The sequence below is a fragment of the Schistocerca nitens genome, chromosome 5, assembly GCF_023898315.1.
Source record: "Schistocerca nitens isolate TAMUIC-IGC-003100 chromosome 5, iqSchNite1.1, whole genome shotgun sequence".
Lineage (NCBI taxonomy): Eukaryota > Metazoa > Arthropoda > Insecta > Orthoptera > Acrididae > Schistocerca > Schistocerca nitens.
The window spans coordinates 865123308-865139053 of NC_064618.1; the positions used below are offsets into that span (position 1 = coordinate 865123308).

At 39.0% G+C, this 15746-nt stretch overlaps 1 protein-coding gene across 2 annotated transcripts in view; it reads right to left on the reverse strand.

The window, feature by feature from the left end:
- Window positions 1-15746, reverse strand: part of LOC126259354 (catenin alpha) — a 154549-nt gene that overhangs the window by 72230 nt on the left and 66573 nt on the right. Inside the window, exon 7 of one of the 2 annotated variants that reach the window (XM_049956080.1) lies at window positions 7280-7309. The exons of the other annotated variant lie outside the window; for it this stretch is intronic. Coding sequence (XP_049812037.1) covers window positions 7280-7309 — 30 coding nt within the window. The remainder of the gene's footprint in view (window positions 1-7279; window positions 7310-15746) is intronic. 2 annotated transcript variants of the gene reach the window in all.

Below are 15746 nucleotides of genomic sequence, written 5' to 3' on the forward strand. Positions count from 1 at the left end.
CTAAGTTGTTGCAGTCCTTCTACTTCTTAATTATCATTTACTAGGTCTTCATAACAATATACACCCATCTTGGGTTGTCGGGTGTTCTGCCGGATATCAGCGTCGTACTTGCACGATATTTCGGTCACGTAGCTCGTAACCTTCATCAGGTGCGACCTGAGACTGCTCCTCGAGTGGACCTGGTCCAGTATTTATGCCTATGGCCTTCCCCCTCCACCAACGGCTGCAGGCGCTTCCTCTGTGGTCCGCGCCCATTCCCTGCGACCTGCTGGAGCGCGGCTGCTCCGTTTTCGGTCCGCTGCGGTTCTACGTGTTCCCTCTGCGGTCCGCGCCCACCAATCCCGCTCCTGGGGGTTTCATCTACGGTCTGGGGTACCAAGCGTTCCCCCTGCGGTCCGCGCCCGCTCACCACGACCTGTTGGAGCGTTGCCGCTCCGTTTTCCGGTCTGGTGCGCCTGGCAGTCCGTCAGGGGCTCGTTTTCCATCTCCATGTCTCTGGTTCTTGATGTGATGTCTAATTCTGGCAAATACTGGTACCACATCTCCATCTCGACACCTCAGCAAAAAACTGAGAGAACTCAGCATCTTCCCTTTCTTCTGCCGAAGCTTGTCCAGCTTCTTGATATTCTGATACATCTCCTCCCCGTAGAGACTTTTGATGTAACTCTTCAGGCTTTCCCGGCGATCTAATGACATCTTGGGTTGTCGGGTGTTCTGCCGGATATCAGCGTCGTACTTGCACGATATTTCGGTCACGTAGCTCGTAACCTTCATCAGGTGCGACCTGAGACTGCTCCTCGAGTGGACCTGGTCCAGTATTTACGCCTATGGCCTTCCCCCTCCACCAACGGCTGCAGGCGCTTCCTCTGTGGTCCGCGCCCATTCCCTGCGACCTGCTGGAGCGCGGCTGCTCCGTTTTCGGTCTGCTGCGGTTCTACGTGTTCCCTCTGCGGTCCGCGCCCACCAATCCCGCTCCTGGGGGTTTCATCTATGGTCTGGGGCAACGCTCCAACAGGTCGTGGTGAGCGGGCGCGGACCGCAGGGGGAACGCTTGGTACCCCAGACCATAGATGAAACCCCCAGGAGCGGGATTGGTGGGCGCGGACCACAGAGGGAACACGTAGAACCGCAGCGGACCGAAAACGGAGCAGCCGCGCTCCAGCAGGTCGCAGGGAATGGGCGCGGACCACAGAGGAAGCGCCTGCAGCCGTTGGTGGAGGGGGAAGGCCATAGGCATAAATACTGGACCAGGTCCACTCGAGGAGCAGTCTCAGGTCGCACCTGATGAAGGTTACGAGCTACGTGACCGAAATATCGTGCAAGTACGACGCTGATATCCGGCAGAACACCCGACAACCCAAGATGTCATTAGATCGCCGGGAAAGCCTGAAGAGTTACATCAATATACACCCATTTTTTTCCCAGTGTGACTGCTACCACATTTCTGCCTTGTTCGTCTCCTCCAATAATATTACTCTAATTTTAAAGCACTACCTCAACGTTCTTACCATTGCCATCTGGTTTCACAGAATGCTAAAATGTCAAACAATTTTGAGTTCTTCTAACTTCCTTGTTTTTAGTAGTACTGTTGCACAAAGACTGTTGAATGTGATGAACAGCTTGTGACGCTCAGCATAATGATGTCATACACAGGGACGTGAGCATCAGCTTGAACCCCCGACACTGTTTCGCAAGAAGATGTATTCAGAACGTAAGAGTACTTATTCATGAAGCTGATGAAGCAGAAGAAGCTAGCCAACTCCTCTGAAGGGTGAAGATGGGCAACAGTACAGCTCCCTCTAGGATCCTTCAGGACTGATAAACAAGAAAAGCTGAACAAATGAAGTCATCCCTACCCAATTGTGACGCCTTGCAGAGACTGCTGTTGGAGAAGTACAGGCCAGCAGACTCATAAATGTACATCAAATTAGATCCTCACTCTCAGACGTGCTCAGATACTTGCCGACATTCTCTGTACACAATGGTATTGGAGCATGTAAATAATGCCAACCACTGCCATCTCCATCAGCTGTTGGCTTCAAGGTGGAGATTACTGCAGGGCTAGATGAGGTATCCAGTCATCTACTAAGGACTTTGTCATCAGTAGCACCAGGCAAACCCCTGACCTGGAGAATTTATGCAGATGACTCGGCACCTCTGAACCGCTGGGTCTCCCTCTGGCTGACTTCCGCTTGCTTCCAGACACCTCTCTAATGGGACGCATGTTCATTCCTGAGCTGCGGGCGGCTCAGTCTATCTGTCACTTTACACCATTTCCTGACAACTTCCATCTCTGCTAATCACTGCAATGTCTAAATTGGACATTAGATGTCAGGGTTTGAACACAGTCTACCCCGGTGTGGTACTCTGCAACTGCATCTTAGATGTGCTGCTAAGAGCGGTGTCTGATACACTCTGAGGGCCCCTTCACTGATGCCGCAGTCCGCCACCAACAGTACATGCTGTGCTGGCTCCCGAGTTGGCAGCTGCTGATCCCAGCTCTATATGCCACCAACATCATCGAATAACAATGACCTCCTGCCTACTATAATGTTGTCTCTGCACTAAAATGAATTAATAAATATTGTAAAGAGGGATGTTTCATTAATTTCCCGCCAAGCAGTTCCACATACCACAACCTCTACATCCCATGTGCCTGCAAGGATGCCTCACCTCCTCCTGATCTATGAATGGCCACGTCCTCCACAGGCCCTGGATTAACTACCAATTCCAACAATATCTTTATATTCCATGTGTCAAGTTCCATCCTCTTCTTCATACTCTGAACTGTATGCGTATAATAATGAAACTTCCTGGCAGATTAAAACTGCGTGCCGGACCGAGACTCGAATTCGAGACCTTTGCCTTCCGCGGGCAAGTGCTATACCAACTGAGCTATCCAAGCATGACTCACGCCCGTCCTCACAGCTTTACTTCTGCCAGTACCTCGTCTCCTACCTTCCTTGATTTGCTGGAGGTAAGGTTTCATTTAATTTTATTTTATCCATTACAAAGAGGTTGTGAAAGTCTTCTACAATTAAAAAGGGTTTCACTTTTATAATCAAGACATTTGCTGCTAGGAATTACAAAGGCTATTAACTTCATTAAACAAATAAAAACTGTGATATGGCAATACTTTTGATTATATTGAAAATGGTTCAAATGGCTCTGAGCACTATGGGACTCAACTGCTGTGGTCATCAGTCCCCTATAACTTAGAACTACTTAAACCTAACTAACCTAAGGACATCACACACATCCATGCCCGAGGCAGGATTCGAACCTGCGACCGTAGCAGTCGCACGGTTCCGGACTGCGCGCCTAGAACCGCGAGACCACCGCGGCCGGCTTTTGATTATAAAAACATAACCAGAACGCCAATTCAAATTATTTTCCTTCCAGGATCATTTATCTAATTCTGTAAAATTAGTAAATAATACAATTATTAATCTTGCACACTATTTTGAATAGTCCAGTGAACACTACTGACAAAAGGAAGTAGAATTCAAGCATTTAACCACCATAATTTATTATGCATGCCTAAAAGGACTACTTTCCACAGGTGTATGTTCCTTTTGTAGTTGTATTTATGAGAGAGAAGGTAGCCAGCTATATTTTTTTCTTGTTTATTTCTAGTCTAAGCTTTGCCTAACTCCTTTTCTTTCTTCACACCTTTTATCAATAAGGATGTCATTGCATTTCCAGGACGTATTTTAGTTTTGCTTTGCTTGTCTTACTCCCCATTTTTCTTCAGACTTTTAACAAATAAGTATTTTATAATGCTAATAGGTTTCTTCCAGCTTCTGGTGTTGATACAGGTGAATCTGATGCAACATTTGTATGTGAGCATTATATTCATTTTTCTCATGGCACATCATTTTCTCTCTTATTGCTCACTTTATACATTCCTTCAGAGAAAAGTATGTACTTCTGATGAGCAATTCTGACAACTCAACACTGAAACAAATAAAAAGCCTGTGTCTCCCTCCCCCCCCCCCCTCCACCCCCTGCCAAATTTTTAAACAAGAAACATCAACCACATTTTAAATCCTTACAAAACCAATACAGGACATTTATATAAATTGCAATAATCCATTTTATTCATATAAAAATTATAAAAAACATTACCACATATAAGGTCACACGCAGGAGCCTTTCTGTAAAGCATACTGCAAGCAAAATTTTATGTTTGATACTAAGTGTGCAGGAAATGAAGACTGACTGCAGATTCACTTCCGAAATACATACAACAGTGCGTTCAGACACAAAAATTCTTCTGTTGATTTAAAAGATACCAACATGCGGAAGAATTTTACAGAAAAGGAATGTATTATACAAAAGAGGACAGCTTTACCAAGAATGAAATTCTACGGGACTAGCTGATGAATACTGCAGTGCGAAGAATAGTGTTGAATGTGTAATTATGATAAGGCTAGGTTTCGGATAATGCAGTCATCCCTAAATATAATTTTTTTTCTGTAACTGCTGTTAGTATACCCAGACATTAAGTATTTAAATGATTTATAGACTATACTTCATTCCCAATTCAGAGGTTACTCAAGTTTGCTATGGGTTATGATTAGTAGCAGGTAGAAATTTCAATTCTTTTATGCACTGCGTAACCGAAGACAGTGGAATAATTGAGACGGCATTGGGGAGAAAGCAGTCACTACTTATCACCAACATCATTGTGACTTCAATTAATAACACTTGAAGTCATTAGAACTAATATAGCACATTGCCTAAATTGGACATTATATGCAGACAAAATTAGTGTGTCTGAATTTACAATAAAGAACCTACATCCTAAGACAATTTACTTTTATGTACAGATGATACAAGAAGGTAAATGGAACTATCTATTAACAGATCTCCTTATTAAGGACAACACACACAGTCCATGTTTAGGCAAATCAGTAACTGAAACCGCTGAAGTTCAGTTTTTTATGCATAATATTTCAAAAACTGATCTAGTCTTTTTCTTCATGTGCTACAATGGTTGGTCATACACTTTTTCACTGTTCTGAGTTGTGTAATACAGCACACGGATGACTAGCACTTACAGAATATGAAGAAAAACTAGTTCAGTAGCAAATGAACATATTAACTTCGCTGTTAACACAAATAACAAATGTCAGACAACCACATGAGATAGCAGTTTTTCATGGTGACATTCTTGAATAAATGCTTTGTGGAGTTCTTGCCACATTAGATTTGTCAATCGAAGCTTTCAACAACTTCCTCCCACATCATTTTCATCATCATGAGATTAGATTTTAGAGGGCCGTTCGGTACTTTAATTGGTGGAAGTATGTCATGGAGGTGTCACAAAGTCACAAAACGTCAATATACCATCACAGATATGTTGATGTCTTATGACTTATGAACACTGATAGTGATGCTGATTTTGTTAGACTGTGGAAAACTCAACTAATTCCTCTGTTGCCTTTCAGCATCATGCGTTTCCATGCACTAATACCATATTAAATATAGCAATTTCAACAAATCTGCTGTTCCCAGACACAGCCTTGTGAACATACATATGATTATGTTTGATAAAATAAAAATCTTATTCCATGCATCTACCTACTGGGATTCTGTCATCAAAGAAGCCATTGAAATCAGAATGTGTAACAACCTTAACCGAGACAGTGCTTGATGCTGAAAGGTGACAAAGAAATAAACTGAGTCTTCCACCATTTAACACAATCAGCATTTCTACCAATGTTTTTTCAGTTATAGGCGTAGACATACCTCTGGCGGAATTTGGAAGTTCTGGGGCTTCATAACATCTCCATCATACAATTCAGTCAACTACTGTAGCCATTGGCCTTCTGAAATCTAATTTCCTGACAATGAAAACTGAGGAAGTCATTGAAAGATCGAGATCGACAAATCAGACACATAAGAACTCTGTGTAGCATTTATTCATGAATCAGTTATGCCAAGAAAATTTCAGAGCTTAATACAAATGAATAATGAATGCATCATTTTTTGGTTCAAAATAAGGACTTTTGACCTTCTGGTCAAAATTTTCAGCCTGCAGTCACATAAAACACAAAATATGAAGCTTTACCTTCCTTTAACATCTGTGCTCTGACCTACTTTCTGATCTCCAGCAGGTCAATGTTAATCCCGCAGTGTGCACGATAAAAGTATGACTACTGACTAAAGCAAATAACATTTCCTTTCAATTTACTTCTTAATAATTAATACATCAAATGGTTTCTTGTAAGTGTGTGGGAGAGTGTATAACATAACTATCACACTGTTACAACTTATTGATTGCTAAGATGATGAATATGCTGTTGTGGTACGATGGCAATTCTTTCAATGTTTGTAAAAGCATCATCTGGTAAACGTAGTAGAAAATATTAGATGACAACTATCCACTGTCGCTGAGCAACAACAGCCAAGTAGGATAATAGCAAACAGAACACTCAATGTGAAAGAACCAAAATGTTCATTCTGCTCATACATGGATATAAGAAATCAGAATAAATTTAAGCTCTTGTTATATGCTATAATGAGGATCAGTAATACAGATATGCTAATGACCTTTGGAAAGTTATAATTTTAATACTGCCAACTATCTTAACTGTTTTCTCACTCTGCAGCAGCTAGACATAATCTTTTGCAATGAAAGTGCAAGGGATTGAGCCTAATATAGTAAATTATTCTCTTTTCCACTGTTACTAAACTCCAATAAAATTGCTTCTATCACTTTTAGCCATTTTCAACATTAGAACAATTCAAGATGTCGACCTATAAAAAATTCTAAAATAACTCCCATTTTTAATGTTTCTGTGCATTTTACATAACTTAAAAACAGCAGACCTTCTTCCCTTAAAGAATATGTTTGACTAATTTCATGTATCAATTGTCTTTCCCAAACTCATTAGTTTTCTGGGTAATATTTTAGTCCTTAATATGTCAATGCAACTTTTCAAATTATATGTTAGGAATGACTGCAATTTACTGTCACTCTACTTCAAATAATGAAAAGTGTCTGAAAACAACTATGATTACCATTTGTTCTACAAAACAAGTGTAAGTGTGCAACACTGACAGTTAGTTGATTAGTCAATTTGTTCAGCCTGATACATTGCATCAAAGTACAGAAGTAGTTATTTACACTACCAAGAAAATTTTTTCTGTGTGAGATCTATCACAATGTGTGAAAGGAGGAAATTCTACATAATCTGGATACAACAGGACAATTGTAGCTGAATGCAGAAAACACAAGTACGCACACTCACACATATATATAAATATTTACCCCTCTCTTTCCTCCCCTTGCTGCTTGCAACTGCATTAGTCCCAGAGGAAAATAAAAAGTAAACAAAACATCAGTAATTAAGTTACATAAATAATATTTTCTATTTAAATAACATGCTTACATGGAATTCTAAAACTAATTACCAGAGTCTGTAAATCATGACTCAGTTCCATAGGCCAAACTGCCATCATTTCAGACTTACATGTGCCCAAAAATTACCCTGTAGGCATCACATTCCACAATGTTAACATGATACTGAATAATAGTTTCTTGGTCACGTGACATAAAATTTTTTCTATACGATAATTCAATTTTTGAGAAACAAAATTCAGTAGGCAACCTTTGACATTTGTATAATAATTTATCAACTCACTACTGGATCTTATTTTCCTTGTTCATAAAAATCGATTCATGTAACCATTTTGTTCTTTGTATACATATCATTCTGGTAAATATTCTTTTAATTAATGCAACGATCTCTTCTTGCACTTGAAAGCTGGTCTACATGTAATCAAAAAATTCAAACTATGACACTTCATCTCCTGGATTTGTAAATTCTCTCATCATAATTTATTTCTAAAAATGGAACAGATTCTAGAATACCACAAAACTTATTATTTACCCATGTAGTAACAGTCATGTTTTGTGGAATGCCACCGAAAATGAACTTGCACAGTATTAAAGAACTTCTATATTGATAGAATGCTTCTGATAACTACAATCACTAAATTTCTTGGTATTTTTGTAATATATTTTATTACAGATGTTTGCAAATGTTACAGTACTATATTAATAAGAAAGGCATTCAATAAGTAATGCAACTTTTTTTTCTTTTTCTTTTTTTGGCAATTTTGGTCATAAAAATGTGCAATTTGCTGTGGGACATCATGGAATATTCATGCTTTAGCGCCTATAGTTTCACTAAGTTCTGAAAGTTCGCGAAGTTATACGTAGCCTTCAAAATGGCATATGTAATGGAGGTGCTGACCACGCAGAGAGCTGTCACTGAGTTTCTTTTGGCAAAAAATCAGAGCATGACAGATATTCACAGTTGCTTGGAGAACGTCTATGGAAACCTGGCAGTGAACAAAAGCACGGTGAGTCATTAGTCGAGGCTTCTGTCACCGCAAAAAGGTCGCATAAACCTGTCCGATCTCCCATGTGCTGGCCGGCTGCAAACAGCTATTACTCCTGCAACGTAAGAATGTGTGGACACACTTATTCGAGGTGATCAACGGATCACAATCAAAAACCTTACTGCTCTACTGGACATCTCTGTTGGCAGTGCTGATACACTCATTCACCAGTTGGGGAACTCAAAGGTGTGTGCCCATTGGGTTTCTCGCCATCTAATAGAAAACCATAAAGAGCAATGAAGGTACACCCGTGGGGAATTACTTGCACATTATCAGGCTGATTGTTAGATTTTTTGTGTCAAACATCATCACAGGTGATGAAATATGGGTTCATCACTTTGAACCAGAAACAAAACGGCACTCCGTGGAGTGGCGCAACACCATCTCTCCTCTGAAGAGGAAGTTCAAAGTCACACCCCCAACCTGTAAAGTCATGGTGACAGTTTGTGAGACTCTGAAGAGGCTATTCTGTTTTATGTCCTCCCTCATGGTGCAATGATCAATTCTGAAGTGTATTGTGCTACCCTTAGGAAACTGAAGATACAACTCCAGCATGCACATCACCACAAAAATGCAAGTGAACTTCTCCAAGACAATGCAAGGCTTCACACAAGTCTGCAAACCTGAGAGGGGCTCACAAAACTCCACTGGACTATTCTTCCTCATCCACCGTAGAGCCCAGATCTCGCACCTTCTGACTTCCACTTGTTTGGTCCAATGAACGATGCATTCTGCAGGAAGCAGCTTGTAGATGATGGAGAAGTTATTGATATAATAAGACACTGGCTCTGATGTTGACCAGTAGTGTTACCACGCAGGCCTCCCAGTAAGGCAGCATAAGGCCATCACAATGAATTGATATTTTGTTGAAAATTAGGGTTTTGTAACCAAAAGAGTGGGAAATAATATGGTGTATTGGAATCCCGAATAGAAACAACCTGCTGTCAGACAAAAAAATGTGTTGCATTACTTACTGAATACCCCTCGTCCTTTCATTATCTCACAAGTGTTTTTAATTGTGTTTTAAGACTTAATTCTGTATATTCTATACAAAGATTAACTATCTGAAATAACTTATCTTTTTTTAAAGTTATGAGTTGCAGTCTGTGAATTACTTATTAAACCCTACAAACTAAGGACTTGCTGCAGTGGACTGGCCCACATACCTCAATGATATATAAAGCCATATGGCGGGTGCAACCACATCAGAGAGGTATCTGTTGAGACGCCAGACTAACTTATAGTTCCCTAAGAGTAGTAACAGCCTATTCAGTAGGTGCAGGGCAAGTCTGGGTGACTGACAGATCTGTTATTGTAATATTAGAAACTTGCCTTAGCTATGTTGGTACGGTGAACAGCTGGAAGTATGGGGAACTATAATTATTTCTCAAGGGCTTGCAGCTCTACTGTAAGATTTAATGATAATCACATCCTCTTGGATAAAATATTCTGGAGTCAAAATAATTTCTCACATGGCTCTCCAGGAGAGGACTACTCAGGAGGACATTGTTATCAGAAAAAACAGATCTCATATTCTATGGGCTGGAATAAGAAATTTTTGATCCCTTAATTGAGAAGATAAGTTAGGGAACCTGAAAAGAGAAATGGACAGCTAGATGTTACGTATCATAGAAATTAGTAAGGCATAATAGTAGGATCGACAGGATTTCTTGTTGCGAGTAGAGGGCTATCAATACAAAATCAAGCTGTTGTAATTCGGAAGTGGATCTAATAATGACTCAGAAAATAGGATGCATGTGTACTACCATGAAAAGCACAGGGAACTCATCAACATAGCTCAGCCAAACCAGTCCAAGCCCATGATAGCAGTTCACACAGGTCGAGACACAGATGGGGTTTGCATTGTTGCTAGTTCCAAGCAATAGTTGCTGTATGCCCATACATGTGCTTTACACTTTAAGAAAGTGTGTACCCAGCAAATCATGTCTCTTGCTTGCTTATATAGAATTTTTCACTTACCACCAAAGTCAGCTATGACACCTCACAACAAATGGAATAAAAATTCAGTAAATAATTCGCTACATTCACGTTTAACGTTCGCATTGGCTATGATGTTTGTGGCAGAGTACTCAGGACACTACTGAATGTTCATTGGCTGTTGGAGAATGCTTGACATAAATGCACAGAAAAAACCTAAACTCAACTGCCATCTTTCCTGACTCCACATATAGCTCTGCAGATGAAGATGAGATTGAAAAACTGTCGATGAGATAAGAGAGATTATCCAGTCTGTTAAGGCAGACAAAACTTTAATTCTGATGGGTGACTGGAATCTAATAGCAGGAAAAGGCAGAAATGTAGGAGAACATAATCACTGCAAACATTTGGTTTAAGAATCTGACAGAAGCTTGTGTAGAAGGAACAGGCCCAGAGGTATCATATAATGGTAAGAAAGATACATCACAACCAAATTTTAAACCGCAAAACATTCACAGGAGCAGACATGGACTCTGTCTGGGATTTTTTTGAGTATAAACTACAGATTGAAACTGAAAAGAATTATAGAAAGGTGGGAGGCTAAGGAGTTGGAATTTAAAAAAGTTGCAATATGAGTAATTGGAGGTACTTGTAACAAATGAAAGGGCTATAAAAAACTTGTCTCACAAAAAATCCTTAGCTAAGCATGTGACATTGAATTTAATCAATGAAAGGGGTAAATAAAAAAAATGCAGAAAAAGAATTATGCAAAGGGAAATACAGGTAGCTGAAAACTAAGATTGACAGAAAATGCAAAACAGGAAAAAAGTGAACATCGAAGCCAGGAAAAGCTGCACAAAAATGCATGACTGTGGGAAAGATAGGTGCCACCTATAGCAAAATTAAGGAAATCTTTGAAGAAAAGAGAAGCAGCTGTATTAATATCAAGTGCTCAAATGGTAAGTCAGTACCAAGCAAAGAAGAGAAAGATTAAAGATGGAAGGAATGTCTAGAAGAGCTATACAAAGAAAACGAACATCCTGTGGAAAGGAAACGGGAATTAGACAAAGATGTGATACTGAAAGGAAAATTTGACAGAATGCTGAAAGGTTAAGTGAAATCAAGGCACCTGGAGTAGAAGAAATTTCCTCACAAGTATTGAAATTCTTGGGAGAGCTAGACATGACAGAACTGTTCCATCTGGTGTGCAAGATATATGAGACAGCCAAAATACCCTCAGACTTCAAGGAGAATGCAGTAAATCCAATTCCAAAGAAAGCAGGTACTTACAGGTATGAACAATATCAAACCACCAATTTAACATAACAATGAAAACAATCAGTTATTGACAAAATTATTTAATCGGATAGTTTATAAAATCTACTCACCAAGCAGCAGCAGCAGCAGAACACACACTTAAAAGACTGTTGTAATTGCCAAGCTTCCGGAGCCAGAGAGGTCTAGGAAAAGGGGCAGATTTCAGGAAAGTCACCCGGAACCGCAGGTCAGGGGATACTTGCCATACGGGATGACAGGGAAAGACATACTGAACAGTCAGTTCTGGGTGACTCTCCCAAATCTACCCCTTTTCTTAGACCTCTCCAGTCCTTTCCTTTACCCTTCTTCCTTCCTCTTCAACTCTTTTGCCTGAAGAAGAAGCCACTGGCTCCGAAAGCTTGCCAATTACAACAGTCTTATGTGTGTGTTCTGCCGCCGCTTGGTGAGTACATCAGTTTAATATGCCATGCTTGCAAAATACTGATACCAATTAATAACAGCAGTATCAGAAGACCAGTAGAAGTCCTTCTCAGGAAAGATCACTTTGGGTTCTGAAGAAATTTGGGAACATGTGAACTCATACTGACCCTACAACTTATCATGAAAGATAGTGTGCAGAAGGAAAAATCCACATTTATGGCATTTATAGATTGAGTAAAAGCTTTTGACATTGCTGTCTGGAATGCACTCTTTAAAAATTCAGAAAGTAGCAGTTAAAATATACAGGGAGTGAAAGCTTAACTACAATTTCCTCAGAATCCAGATTTCAGTTAAAGAAGTCAAAAGGACACAAAAGGGAAATGATAGTTAAGAAGACAGCAACAATGAATTTGAAATCTATGCCACCTGCTATTCAATCTACACATCACAAAAGAGGGGAAGGAAACCCAGGAGAAATTTGGAAAGGGAATTGAAGTTCAGACAAAGAAAAACTATGATGTTTGATGTAAACATTTTAATTCTGTCAGAGACATCAAAGAAACTGTTGAATGGACTGGAAAGCGTCTTGAAAAAAGAGATTATTCGAGGAACATCAACAAAAGTAAAATGAGGATAATGGAATGTGGTCAAATTAAATCAGGTGATAGTGAGAAAATTAGATTAAGAAATGATACATTAGAAGTAGTAAGGTGAGTTTTGCTGCACTGGAGCAAGGTAACAGGCAACAGTCGAAACATATAGGATATGAAATGCAGTCCAGCTAAAGCAAGAAGTCTTTCTGATAAAGAGAAATAATTTAATATCTACTGTACATGTGTTAGGAAGTCATATTCCATGGAGTGTAGTCTGATGTCGAACTGAACTGTTGGCAGTAAGCAGTACTGACAAGAACAGAAATGTGGTGCTCCAAAAGAATGCTGAAGATTATATTTGTAGATTGGATAACTACTGACAAGGTACTGAATACAATGAGATGAAGAGGTTCGCACAGGGTAGACTAGTTTGGAGATCTAAATCAAACCAATCTTTTGGGGTGATGGCCATAATAACAAATCATACTGGGAATATTAATTAAGATTATTTCCCATTATAACTGGGCCATTGACCCCATGCACATAATTCTAGCCATTTACCAATTCTATAAAAATGGTAATTTATCACTGAACTACAGGTTCTTCTATAATTATAATTATTAAATTTTATCTGCAGATTGCCATTTCACAAAATGTTCCCTCTGTGTCTGTTACAAACCACTGAAACACATCTGAGGATAAATAAACATTGGTTACTATGTCCTTGATCTACCACAGCATTGGTCACTGGTCGAGTGACATATACGACCAACATTTCTCGATAACAGCACAAGACACAGGCAATAATATGTATGCACTGATGTAAGCATCACTTTATTTTGTGAAATGGCAAAACATGGACAGGCAAAACATAGACATGAAAGTACAGAAAAACAAGGTTATTTGGCTCATGGATAAAAGTACATTTAAGAAATTAAGAGCAGAGTTTATAAGTCCAGTTTCTATATTATTTTTATTTTCATTAACAATTCATTCAATTTATTTTATTTTCACTAACAATTTGTTTAATTTCACCTGAACCATCTGATTTGCTCATTTTCCATCTGCCTACCTCATCTGAGGTATTGATATGCCATTGACACTATTCTGTTTGACAAGTCGTAAAGGTATAAAGAGCTACTTTCAAAAAACAACACAAAATTACACAGAACTACTCAGACAGCAATTCATTCCAGAATTTGTCACTTACAGAAATATTTCAGTGTAAGATATGTCATCTTCTGAGTGATACAGCATAACATGAAAGTGAAAAATCACTGCTTTCAAAAGTTTTTGATAATTCCATGCAATAACCAAAGAAAAATATACGGGATACTTGTCATAATAACTGAAAAAACATGTTAATTGAGTAGTTAATTTCTTAGTTTTTCCATGTGATATGCAACAGTTTGCTTTATTAATGAAACAGCAAGTGCAGTTGCTCTGTATTTCATTTAGTCCTCTAATGGTTTTGCCCTTTTCTTTTATACATGTATACATCTATCATATGTAGGGCAGTTTCAGATCAACTTGGTAATGGCTTAACAAAAAAAAAGCTGAAACTGGCAATGGACTAAATAAAGTTCTACTGAGCAACTGGAGTGGCTTTTTCATTAGTTAATGGCATGACAACAGGTATTACTTCAGCTGAATCTGTAATTCTTAGCTGCAAAACACAGTCCACAACACAGCTATGACTATGAATTTTAATGTAATGACTTTCAGTTATGTAAACAGTCACAAAAAAGGCACAACATTTTGCACAGCACCAAAGGGAATTATTTTGGCAGTTACTCCTGACACCTATGACAAATAAGTTCTTTTGAAAATCCTTGGTACAAATGTGAATTATAAGAGCACATTAATCAAAAAATACAAAATGTGACTCTGTGAAATAACTGGAAGCCATTAATGGAGAAAATACCAATTCCAAAGACAGTTATTACTAAATGCTGATCACTGCAGCTGCTGGACAGCACAAATTGTACAGAGCTATGTATTCAGCATTAATGTCATATTACAGGACATCTCTGTTGCAGAGAAGGAATATACCATCTCTGAAAAGTGCTGCATAATGCTCATATGTAATAGAACATCTGAGATGTACCAGATGTACCACTGTACATTTCATCAGAGGTAAATAGATCAATGATGAAGGACACTGTGAACCCATACTAACTTGTCTGATTAGAGCAAAGAGTATCTATACTTCTGTGCCTGTTGCTCAGATGCTGCTGTGTGGATTTACACTTCCACACTGAGTGAAAAGGTGCACTTTGACTGTCCAAAAAGCTTTCCCTGGCTTGATGTAATTCCTAGCTATTTTTACTCACAGAAAAACAGAATTTTCAAGTTCTTGACATGTCACAAAATTGGTTGGTTTAAGTTCCAGTACACATTTGAGTTTTGCCTGGTCAGTTCGCAAGAATGAGCCTAAGAAAATGTCAGCATAGGTAATGCCAGTCCACCTACAAATTTTGTAGCCACTACAGTCGACATGTGCAAAAGCTTGTGTATCAGACACATTTTGCCTTGCACAACACTTTAATGGATGTTTTAGGTCTCAGAATTCTTACACGTAATCCATAACAGACTACAAATTGGGCCATTCCACGCCAGGTGGTCTAGAGGTTCCCGCATGACCATCATGGATTTTGGTGAAATTTTGCGTGAACATTTGTACATGTTCCCAATGAAGCTTGATAAAGTTTTACTTTCACTGATACAATACTTCCAGAGATACAGTCAATTATCTGACCCATACTATAACCATCAGAAGTACATCCATTATTTTTCAGCAACTTTAAGACATGTCATCTCAAGCAATATTTTCTTGAAAGAAACAAAATTATGCCATCTTGCACAACTTTTTGTGTTCTATTAAGGGAAATAAAAAAAAACAGGTCTCTTGAGCAGTTTCAGTATGGAGAGTGAAAAAAAATTATGTTTGGCTTTTTATATCTCCGGAAGAAATTGCAGGATAAATCTGAAACTTTGTACATATTAACTTACCAATCGTCTCCACTATATGGTAAGTAGCAACTATCCTTTTCATAATATTGATACCAATGTAAGGTTTTCGAATAAAAAATTTCATTCTCC